This window comes from Oncorhynchus tshawytscha, unplaced genomic scaffold (assembly GCF_018296145.1).
Source record: "Oncorhynchus tshawytscha isolate Ot180627B unplaced genomic scaffold, Otsh_v2.0 Un_contig_4803_pilon_pilon, whole genome shotgun sequence".
Classification (NCBI taxonomy): Eukaryota; Metazoa; Chordata; class Actinopteri; order Salmoniformes; family Salmonidae; genus Oncorhynchus; species Oncorhynchus tshawytscha.
Window position 1 is genome coordinate 129,373 of NW_024609813.1, and position 12,412 is coordinate 141,784.

The 12,412-nt window shown below is 46.1% G+C and overlaps 1 protein-coding gene across 6 annotated transcripts in view; it reads right to left on the reverse strand.

Annotated features, from left to right (window-relative positions):
* gstcd (glutathione S-transferase, C-terminal domain containing) overlaps positions 1-12,412 on the reverse strand; it is a 65,031-nt gene that overhangs the window by 14,984 nt on the left and 37,635 nt on the right. For all 6 annotated transcript variants that reach the window (XM_042318661.1, XM_042318664.1, XM_042318663.1 and 3 more), the window contains exons 7-9: positions 7,403-7,518; positions 6,973-7,017; positions 6,395-6,523 (exon numbers count right to left, since the gene is read on the reverse strand). In XM_042318661.1, coding sequence (XP_042174595.1) covers positions 6,395-6,523; positions 6,973-7,017; positions 7,403-7,518 — 290 coding nt within the window. The remainder of the gene's footprint in view (positions 1-6,394; positions 6,524-6,972; positions 7,018-7,402; positions 7,519-12,412) is intronic.

The window sequence follows — 12,412 nt, forward strand, 5'->3', positions numbered from 1 at the left end:
GTCGGCCACGTCCACGTACAACAGATTCTGTTCAATGTGCGAGACAGCCTCTTCCAAGACTTAAGATTCGAATTATAGCAAATCGCTAAAGAGTGATTAACGACCATTCTTTCGGAATGAACGTCCCCTAATGTTACATTAAGTCCACATCACATGTATGTTGGCAAGCTGACTGCTGTAATCCATCACAGCTCTAATATATACCACCTGCTCCTTCACATCCATGTCACAGCTTGGCTTTTCTCTGTGGATTTCCCCAACTAGAAAACCGCAGACAGATTTTTGTATACGCTCCTCTCTCATTCTGTGGTCGCGGCAGAAGGCTTCAGAACACCTCAGCCAGGCTTTTCCAGGGAGAGTTGGACGAGCTCCTGAGAAATGCACTGCAGCCTAGAGATTTAAGGGACCTTAATCCTCCTGTTGTTTGGCTGCCAATGTAGCGCCGGAGCGCCTCTCCTCCCCCCGCCACCCCCCGACCACACTGGGGCCCTGCAGTACCTTGGCCTGGGTCTTTGGCATAACTATCTGGAGGCATCGTTCCAGTCACGTAGGGGAACTAGAAGACAGGTACTTATAGGAGGACCAGGGTGCTGGAACGTTAGATGCAACTCTTTAAGCCAGGGTTCCTTAGTCTTTTGCCCTGGAGACATACTGTAGATTCAGGTTTTCAATCCAACGACATGGCAGCATCTCGTTAAACCTATTTTACCAGTGAAGAGGAAATCCCTGTAAAATGGTGCATTGAGGTCAGTATAGGCAAAGTATCAGAAGTAGAATGGCCGACAACAGCAATACCACCAAGACCACCAGCGACTTCAGCACGTGCAGCGTCAGCAGAAAATAAAAGATTAAGAGTGGAAGCTAGTAGCCACATATTGGGAACACATTCCGCGGCATCCTTCTGCCTTTTTATCGTCGGCCATCTTGGAAGCTAGCCCTCCTCCTTGTAGTAATGTGATAAAGATGGAAGTCCTTCCTACCAACCAGACCAGAGGAATGTTGTTGTTGGCTGTTTTGCATTTCTGAGGAGGAAGTTCTGCATACAAATTCCAAATGTATTCTTTGTTCTTGAAACACTTGGAGGGTACTACTCTGTGTGCTTGTATTGGTTACTTACTCAAGAGGGAATGTTGCAAAGGAAAACACAGACACACCATGTGATTATACAAGACTAAAGAAACAATTGGAAAACTAGACTAAAGAAAGGAACTGTCCACGTGGGGAGAGCCTGTTTCCATTAAGCCAGAGGCTTCTGTGGAGGCCGGTATCAATTATAGATTAATGCAAGCCGATAAAGGATTGAGGATTGTTTGGAAAAAAGGACTCTTTATTAGTTTCCCCCATCCTTTGGGGGGTGGGAGGAGATCTTCTAGAAGATTCTGGTCCACAATATTTTTGTTCCCCCTCTCATCTTTGCATGAGTACAACTTCTCTTCCTAATGAATAACAACAGGCAGTGGGCTGAAATATGAGCTCTGAAACTCATTATTCACAGCTAATACACCCTGGTCCACACACACACACACACACACACACACACACACACACACACACACACACACACACACACTCAGAGTGAAAAAACACTTCACGGTTAACCACGGCAATATATCACACCCCGTGTGCATCGGTGCTTATTACCTCTGGTATTGAATTAACATTTTTCCCCGGTATTACTTTCTACACATTGTGGATCATTTGCACTCTTATCAAATACTGTATCATAAATGATGTACTTGTCAGGGCTATAGGGGGCTCTGTCAGTGATGAGCAGAGATAACCTACCTATAGTACCTACCACACAGAGCAGCTTTGCTTTGACTCCCACGGTTCTAGTCTACTCAGAACCTAAAACTAATCTACCCCTGCTGGGTGGAGATGGCTAGGGAGGGAGAAAGAGGGGGAAGAGAGAGAGTGGTGGAGAGGGCTAGGGAGGGAGAGAGAGGGGGAAGAGGGAGAGAGAGAGTGGTGGGGAGATAGAGACGGGGAGAAAGCAGAGAGTGAAAGAGGAGAGAGAATGAAGGGAGAAAGATAAATAGATTATGCGATAGAGAGTGGAAGAGGGAGCGAAAGAGAAAAGAGAGAGAAAGAGAAGATGAAGGGACAACACCGAAGACTGACGCAGCTCCAGATCAGATTTTCTCAGCAGTATCCAGACGTTACGCTCCACTACTCTCTGTTCCTCTGGGGACCTGGCTCAATGTTTCTCCCCAATGAGAGGAGTGGTGGTGAGGTGTAGGCCTCAGCCATCACTCTAGTACAAGGAGAGGAGCCATTCCTTTTTACTGAATCTTCAGCTCTGTCTGCAGGGAAGATGTCAAGCCTCCATGACTAAGAATAGGGAACAACCTAATTAGCCTGAGTAAATGACTATCTAGGTCTATAAATAGAGTCATGTATAATACATACTGGGATTATTCAGCATGATGGGCTGCACCTGGAGTGAGGGAGTGGGCACTAACTGACAGCACTAAATAATATGCCGTGCATACACACAACGGACAGGTGCACACGCACGTACACACACGTACACTCACTACATGGCTGAATCCACACAGATAGTGTTAGAAACTCTGGGCGATTAAAAAGTTAAAACTCCTCTGCACAAAACCAGGGGAATTGTTTCTCAGTAAATATTTCTCCTTAATGCATAAACACTAAAAGGTCTCTCCACCTGTGTGTGAGGGTGTAGAAAAACATTCCCTGACAACAGTAGATACCAAACACACTCCCCAACCCACACAGTACTGTGGAGAGGGTCTCCATGAAGTGGCTGGTCTGGACCTGTAGCTAGGCCCTAGTTCTAATAACAGCAGGTATAAATATACCTTCTATTGGTGCTACAGACAGAGCGATGTGATGAGGAAGCTTTCAGCACAATATACACTATATATACAAAAGTATGTAGACACCCCTTCAAATTAATGGATTCGGCTATTTCAGCCACACCTGTTGCTGACAGGTGTAAAAGCACACAGCCATGCAATCTCCATAGACAAACATTGGTAGTAGAATGGCGTTACTGAAGAGCTCAGTGACTTTCATCATTTGCACCGTCATAGGATGTCACCTTTACAACAAGTTAGTCCGTCAAATTTCTGCCCTGCTAGAGCTTCCCCGGTCAACTGAAAGTGCTGTTATTGTGAAGTGTAAACGTCTAGGAGCAACAACGGCTCAGCCGCAAAGTGGTAGGCCATACATGCTCACAGAACGGGACCGCTGAGTGCTGAAGCGCATAGAAATCGTCTGTCATCGGTTGCAACACTCACTACCGAGTTCCAAACTGTCTCTGGAAGCAACGTCAGCACAGTAACTGTTTGTTGGGAGCTTCATGAAATGGGTTTCTATGTCCGAGCAGCCGCACACAAGCCTAAAATCCCCATGCGCAATACTAAGCGCTGGCTGGAATGGTGGAAAGTTCATCGCCATTGGACTCTGGACCAGTGGAAACGCATTCTCTGGAGTGATTAATCACTCCAGAGACTAATCTGTATTCGGACTAATCTGTATTCGGCGGATGCCAGGAGAACGCTATCTGCCACAATGCATAATGCCAACTGTAATGTTTGGTGGAGGAGGAATAATGGTCTGGGGCTGTTTTTTATGGTTTGGGCAAGGCCCCTTAGTTCTAGTGAAGGGAAATCTTAACGCTACAGCATACAATGACATTCTAGGCGATTCTGTGCTTGCAACTTTGTGGCAACAGTTTCAAGAAGAAGAAGGCCCTTTCTTATTTCAGCATGACAATGCCACTGTGCATAAAGCGAGGTCCATACAGAAATGGTTTGTCGAGATCGGTGTTAAGATCGCTGTGGCAGAACTTGACTGGCCTGCACAGAGCCTTGACCTTAACCCCATCAAACACTTTTGGGATGAATTGGAACACCGACTGTTATCTAGGCCTTATCGCCCAACATCAATGCCCGACCTCACTAATGTTCTTGTGGGTGAATGGAAGCAAGTCCCCGCAGCAATGTTCTAACATCTAGTGGAAAGCCTTCCCAGAAGAGCGGAGCCTGTTATAGCAGCAAAGGGGGGACCAACTCCATATTAATGCCCATGATATTGGATTGAGATGTTCAACAAGGTGGTGTCCACATACTTTTGGTCAAGTAGTGTAGTGTACCTTCTATTGGTGTCACAGACAGAGAGATTGGAGGAGGAAGCCTTCAGCACAATGTCTGTCTAGTCTGAAACTCTCTACGATGACTCACTGTCTGAACACCTCGTAACATAATATACCTGGGAGAATAGATGGACATAGAATACATTTGACATTTTATTTTTAAAAAGGTATCACCGCAGATACTGAGATGAGCGAGATGCAAGACTTCGCTCACACACAGTAACTGCGCACGTGCACGCGTTCGCTTCACTCATTCACAGTGGAGAAGTTGAGCCTTGCCTTCAACGCTCTTAGTTGTGGAAATACACCAACTACGCTGTTTCTTTCTGCATCTACGTCATATCACAGTCTACCTTCAACATCATGTTTGACCTCTTTTAGGGAGGGACTGATAGACAAATATAAACCTCAGCCTGGGGGATTCAGGGAGAAACAGCAAGCCTGAAGTACAGTACAGATTCTAGTCTGAATCTCAGCTGCGATGACTCACTCTGTCTGAACACCTAGTAACATAATGTACTGGAAGGAGAGACGGCCATAACGTGTTTTACATTTAAACATGATAAACTATAACATAATAGACATTTAGTTTTCCAATCAATTATTATGAACGATGATCTGACACTTGATAGTTAAAGGTGAATGTTTTCATTGTATCTGTCCCTATCAAATAAATACATGATTAACACCAACACTTAGCATCTAGGTTTAATACACACTCAGGCCTTACAGTTCATTTGGGACGGGGGAGGTTACTTCCTGCCCTGGTTAACCCTGACTGAACTCTGACCTCACCGTGATGAGTGAAGTGACACAACGGGGAAGTTAGCATCCAAGCTGGTTGAACCAAGCTAATGAATTCCTAAATCAAACAAGCACCTGTTCTGTGGCCAACAACCAACACAAGCAGATCAAAATAGACCTGATAATAGCGTAATTAACGACAACTCGTTTAATTTGGGACTAATTAGGCAGTTCAGGTCGTTAGAGTGCCGCTTTTATTCGATTCTGGCAGGAGAGGAGAGGAACTGAAATACACTGCGGGAGACACACACACACACACACACACACACACACACACACAGCAGTAAATTGTAGGCTCTAATCTCATCTGGCCCACAGACTGTGTGGAGGAGAGAGCAAGTGAAGTAACTTAGAACTGCTGTAGCAGCGGCTCGCTGAGTGAAATAAACCACAATCACTATTATCTAGCACAGCAAGGGAGACTTGTGTGTGAACGCGCAACAAAACACACATACACACACACACGCACCCACACACACTGGCTGATAAAGACGCAAACGAGTCAACTAGCGGAGTCAGATGATTCATGTGGTCAAAATGAGAGGTCAACGTAATAAATGGTGCAAATAGCTGGGGAGTTGAAACATTGTGCCTTTATGATAAACATTTTACTCTTCCAAACGGTTATTCCTTCTAACCTCTGCCTGAATAGCACATATTGCTCCTACATCTTTTGGCAGGGTGTTTGTTTTCGCTCCACTTCAACGCTCTGCAAAGTAAGCAATTAAAAGGAAAATGTGTTTTCTTTTCAAAGTATTGGAGGAGGAGGCGGGGGAGAAAAAGGTACTTCTAATGAAAATGGAGCACGGAAAAGCTTGGTCGTAATGTTCTTCTGATAGAATCCTCAGAGAAGGGAAGGACACGGTCCCCAATATAATCAACTGGAGAACAGAAATGACCAAAATAAGCAGTAAAAAGTTTCTCTCTCAAACGTTGAAATGTGGGCTAAACTTATCGCAAAATAAGTCCCAGTTCTGGGAAATCATTCGAAATCCATAACTGAACAAAAAAGGAATCCTGCTGCTCTACCCTGTGACAATGTAGATAAGACACTTTGAGAGCAGCAAGGCTGTGGACGATTCCTTTCGTGTGCAAACTGAGTCTTCTCTCAAGTGTCACATTGACAACTTGAGAAGATGAGCCATCTAGAAGTACTGGTGAAATCAAACCGTTTGTTAAGCTGTCTTTGACAGTAGTAAGTCTCATGGTGCACAGTAAGTACGTCAAGTAAAAGAGATGGAATGAGCTTCTATATTAATGCCTGTGTAGTGAATATGAATGTCTCAGTGGGTTAGACTAGCATAGTTCTGGCAACACCTTGTTGTGGGTTTGATTTCCTTATAGGACTCACAAACTGCATGTACGTGCCACTGTCAATGTCGACAGTCCTGTAAGTTCCTTTAGACAAAAGCATCTGTTAAATGATCAAAAACAAGTTGTAATATAATATTCATCTGTACTCACCCCTATGTGGAAGGGTCCAGTGAAGTAGTCCAGGTTGGCCTGGATGAAGCCTATGTTGGTCAGGCCCAGTTCAGCACTCCTCACCTTCCCCCTAACCAGAGACTCCTCCTTGTTCTCTATCAGGATCACCTGCAGTTAACCACACAAGATGACCTCTTACATTTAGCTAATCAACTCGGGTTCTCTAATTCCCTTTGGATAAAAATGTCTGCTAAATGGCATATTATTTATTTATATTATTATTACCTCTTACACTTTGCTAATCTAATGTTACTCTTAGTTGACTCTTACCTCCAAGGTTATGAATAGCTTACTGGACAGCTATAGGCTAAAAGTCTAAGATTTATTTGGGAATAAAATACAACTCTACAGTGTAAAATAATTAAATTCTCCTACTAAGACTGCTATTTGCAAAGAAATGAATGAGATACGACATGCTCGAAAATCAAAAATTCTCTGGAGAAACACAACACGAATGTGTAACTCTGTATCAATGATGTCAAGCCACCCTAATGCGAGCAAATGGCGAGCTAGTTTCAACTTGGTAGACAAGACAGGTGTTTCAACGTTCAACCTACCTGGCAGTCGGGCAGCGTGTGAGCCAGAACGATCCCGACGTGGCCCTGGAAAAACGCAACATGGAAAAAGACAAGACAAATACATACAGAGGAAAAACAAAGCTCAAAGAGAAACCGAGCACATCAAAGGGCTTGTGTGATCAGTAGCGGCCTACCGCTCTGTCCATTCCAATATTGACCCATTACCCACCCAGTCAGTGCTACTGCTGTGAAGTGTACTGTACACTCCCTTCATCACTCCACTCCGTCTCCCTCCTGTCTGTCTGTCTGTGCATGGAATAACAAGGGTTTTCAAAAAGAGAGAGGGGAAAGAAGATAAGAGAAGAAATGCACTCTTTCATCCTGATTGCTGACAGACAGACTAATGAGGACAGAGCGACGGAGGGGGGTGGAAGGATCGAGAGACGGACCGAAGGACTGACCGACGTACCCCTCCGCTGCAGAAATCCACCACGGTGTCCCCCGGTCGGGCCAGCTCCGTCACCATGGCGACCAGGTTGTTCAGCTGCTGCCGTTTCCTCGCGGCGCGGACGTCAGACATCTTCCCTGCAGACAGAGCTGAAGATTCAGTAAAAAGGAATGGTGTGCTTATGCAATATAATTATAATATATGCCATTCATCAGATGCTTTAATATTGGTGTCCCCAGCGGGAATCGAACCCGCGAGCCTTCACTAACTTATGTAAGTCTCATATAAGTGAATTAAGAAGGTATTGGATGGAATGGTAATATCAACATCTTCATATCTGTACAATACCAGAAGTATTTGCTTAGTTTCAATGTTTGTGTCACGCCCTGACCATAGTAAGCTGTTTATTCTCTGTGTTGATTGGGGCGTGACAGTGACTTGGGTGGGTCATCTAGGTGAAATGTATGTCTATGCTGCCCTGATATGGTTCCCAATCAGAGGCAGCTGTTTATCGTTGTCTCTGATTGGGGATCATATTTAGGTAGCCATTTCCCCATGGTTATTCGTGGGATCTTGTCTACATTTAGTTGCCTGAGTGCAGTAGCTTCACGTTTCGTTTGGTTGGTCGGTCGGTCGGTCGGTCGGTCGGTCGGTCGGTCGTTTTTGTTCAGTGAGTTTCGGTTTATTAATAAAATATGTGGAACTCTAGGCACGCTGCGCCTTGGTCTACTCCTTTCAACGAACGTGACAGTTTGACTGGAAGATGAATCAACATTATCCAGTCACAGTACGGTCTATTCAGGTGGGACATATTTCCTGTTCTCCTTCAAACATGTTTGAATTGCTTTCTTTCTTCATCCCTTTCTTTCTGTCTTTTCGTTTCAGGAAGGAACCTTCATAAAAAAAAAATTTTTTTTTATTACCCAGGAAGATGCTCTCTTTTCTTCATATGAGTGCAGAAGTGCCAGACAGCGTTCCTATTTCATGTGTTCCTGCTTTGAAGTGCACAACATTGTCACACTGTGTTTTACAGGCAGAGAGCTATGATGATACAGTACATGCTGTAATCCAGCTACAAGGGCCACTCATCATCATCCCTACATCAACAACAGTTTCTACCGGGCAAGTGCAAAACACAATTCAACAGGGTGAAACAAAACAAGCGACAGAGCCAAAATGGAGTGAACTTTTCTGCTACTGCAAAGAAACAGAGCCACTTTAGTGGTATGCAGCCTCGCAGGATGTACGTGATTAACGCAAAACACATTTCTATCCCCGTGTTCCTCCTCATCCAACTCCTGTCTCTCGTTGGCGGCGGTGAGCCAAGCGTGGCGTGAATCTGCGGTACCGTTTCTGGCCCATAAATCTTGAGTGATGATTGCTTCGTTTACCCCGGTGCCATGCTATGATACCCGCTGGAATATCAGAAACACATTAATGGTGGCCTTCCCTTCTCTCCCCAGATCACTGCCGCCTCCGCAAATTGATATACGGGCGACGCATACACACACACACACACACACAGGCGGCGGGCTGAGAGAGAGAGAGAAGCGACGACCGTAGCGGCGGGGTACGCCTATATTCTCGTCACGCTAATACAAATAAGGAATTTCACAGCCCTTGCCCTCGCCATCGTTATTTACCTCGCACCGCTTCATATTAAACCGTCTCCCAGGTGTACAAGAAAATGGAAAAAGCAAAGAGAGGAGCACGTCAAAAACCATGGGGTGGTATTGACCAGGTAGCAGCAGCAACTTTTCATTTAGATGAGTTATTCAGATCCACGTCTGTTCTCGGCTAAATAGCCTGGCCTCCTGTGAGCCTCCTGTGAGGCCTACTATTGAGCGCTTTTATGCCGTCGGAATGGAGGAGCACTTCAGGGTCTTAATTGACAATTGCCTTGCGCGGTGAGATGACGGCTGAAACAAAACGCGCTGAAAACCGAATGATAAACCTGGGACGTGACGAGTGGTACAATGCAGAGAGATGAGATGAAGGCAGGGTGAGTGAGAGAGATACGCGAGGGGCCAAAGCCCAACAATAAGGCTGACATGAATGATAGTGTTTTATGAGAGGCCGACTACAGAGTAGAGACGTGGCTCTGGGGCCAGTTCAGTAGGATTCAACACTACAGAGTAGAGATGTGGCTCTGGGGCCAGTTCAGTAGGATTCAACACTACAGAGTAGAGATGTGGCTCTGGGGCCAGTTCAGTAGGATTCAACACTACAGAGTAGAGACGTGGCTCTGGGGCCAGTTCAGTAGGATTCAACACTACAGAGTAGAGATGTGGCTCTGGGGCCAGTTCAGTAGGATTCAACACTACAGAGTAGAGACGTGGCTCTGGGGCCAGTTCAGTAGGATTCAACACTACAGAGTAGAGATGTGGCTCTGGGGCCAGTTCAGTAGGATTCAACACTACAGAGTAGAGATGTGGCTCTGGGGCCAGTTCAGTAGGATTCAACACTACAGAGTAGAGATGTGGCTCTGGGGCCAGTTCAGTAGGATTCAACACTACAGAGTAGAGATGTGGCTCTGGGGCCAGTTCAGTAGGATTCAACACTACAGAGTATTCAGGTAAAAATGCATTGTGTAGAAGAGACATGCCTCTCTTTCATGTAGAATGGGGAATCATGTTAACTCTACACAAGACATTTCTATCACCACTATTCGGGTACGGGTCTGTGGGATGGTAGGAGAGGTAATTTCGTGGCTCACCAACAGCCACTCCACTGTAAGCATGAAAGTGTTGATGAAGAGGGGGCAGCACTAGACAGAAGTAGAGAGGCTATTGTCCAGTACAGACAGAGAGCTGGACCTGGGTCTTTCATCCTTCTTTCTCCTCCTCTCATCTGCAGCAGAGAGGAGTGACAGTGACCCACATGGCCCTGGCTGAATAGCCGTAATTGTGCAACCAGCAACTTCCATTCTGCAACACCCAGCAACTTGAACACAGCGAACCGTTCTCACACGAATAGAATGAGAATGGAAAGAAACTTTACAAGTAGGACAAATATAGTATGAAATAGCAGTGAGTGTATACTAACGTAGTTATTACACTGTAGTTTGGCTGATGAAATTGTTATTGTGTTTTTGCCTTATTTACAGCTGAATTAGCTAAAGGGTATTGAGGAACCACAGCAAAGTCCAATTCCTAATTTAGAGAGATAAACACACAGGCTGATCTATTACACTGTTCTGTGGCTGGTTTCCTACAATGTCGGCACGTATCACCGAGATCATTCACACACGTTATGCAGCCGGGGGAAATTACCTAACGACTCCTATAAGTTTACCCATTAATCTCCCTAATCAAGTGTTAATTAAAAACCTTAAAGGACATATCCATTTCAAATCCTTAGCTTGTAAGGAAGCACTAATCCTATCATTTATTTAATTAACTCTGAACTACTGGTACTCCAGTAAGGTTGCATGGTGCACCTGGTATCCTGAAGTGATTGGCTAAGGACAGAGTGTCTGTCAATCTGCACTACTATGTCTATCAGTGCTGGAAAGATGTAATATCATATCAGCATGATGTCAAGTGCTATCACTCAGCAGCATGTACTCGGTGTTATACCAATGGCATGTCTCCCAGGAACTGTGTTTGTGTGTGTGTGTGTGTAAACTCTGTCATCATCAGCTCCAGTTCTAACCCCACAGGGGATTATGCTACTCTGTTACAGGGAGGGGAGACTTCCGATATGGAACACCACAAGATTCCCAGTGCTCTGGATAGAGATTACGACAACAGGGTAAGGTGAGGCAGGGTATGGCAAGGCAGGGTATGGCAAGGCAGGGTATGGCAGGGTATGGTATGGTAAGGCAGGGTATGGTATGGTAAGGCAGGGTATGGTATGGTAAGGCAGGGTATGGTACGGTAAGGCAGGGTATGGTACGGTAAGGCAGGGTATGGTACGGTAAGGCAGGGTATGGTACGGTAAGGCAGGGTATGGTACGGTAAGGCAGGGTATGGTACGGTAAGGCAGGGGGTATGGTACAAGGGTAAGGCAGGGTATGCAAGGCAGGGTAAGGCAGGGTATGGCAAGGCAGGGTATGGCAAGGCAGGGTATGGCAAAGGCAAGGCAGGGTATGGCAGGGTAAGGCAGGGTATGACAAGGCAGGGTATGACAAGGCAGGGTATGACAAGGCAGGGTATGACAGGCAGGGTATGGCAAGGCAGGGTATGACAGGGCAGGGTATGGCAAGGCAGGGTAAGGCAAGGCAGGGTATGGCAAGGCAAGGGTAAGGCAAGGCAAGGCAGGGTAAGGCAAGGCAGGGTAAGGCAAGGCAGGGTAAGGCAAGGCAAGGCAAGGCAGGGTAAGGCAGGGTAAGGTAAGGCAGGGTAAGGTATGGTAAGGCAGGGTAAGGTAAGGCAGGGTAAGGTATGGTAAGGCAGGGTAAGGTATGGTAAGGCAGGGTAAGGCAGGGTATGGTAAGGCAGGGTATGGTAAGGCAGGGTAAGGTAAGGCAGGGTAAAGTAAGGCAGGGTAAAGTAAGGCAGGGTAAGGCAGGGTAAGGTAAGGTAAGGCAGCGTAGGGTATGGTATGGTAAGGCAGGGTATGGTATGTTAAGGCAGGGTATGGTATGGTAAGGCAGGGTATGGTATGGTAAGGCAGGGTATGGTATGGTAAGGCAGGGTATGGCAGGGTAAGGTAAGGCAGGGTAAGGTATGGTAAGGCAGGGTATGGTAGGCAAGGCAGGGTATGGTAGGCAAGGCAGGGTATGGCAAGGCAAGGTATGGCAAGGCAGGGTATGGCAAGGCAGGGTATGGCAAGGCAGGGTATGGCAAGGCAGGGTATGGCAAGGCAAGGCAGGGTATGACAGGGCAGGGTATGGCAAGGCAAGGCAGGGTAAGGTAAGGCAGGGTAAGGTAAGGCAGGGTAAGGTAAGGTAAGGCAGGGTAAGGTAGGGTAAGGCAGGGTAAGGTAAGGTAAGGCAGGGTAAGGTAAGGTAAGGCAGGTAAGGTAAGGTAAGGTAAGGCAGGGCAGGGTAAAGGTAAGGTAAGGCAGGGTAAGGTATGGTAAGGCAGG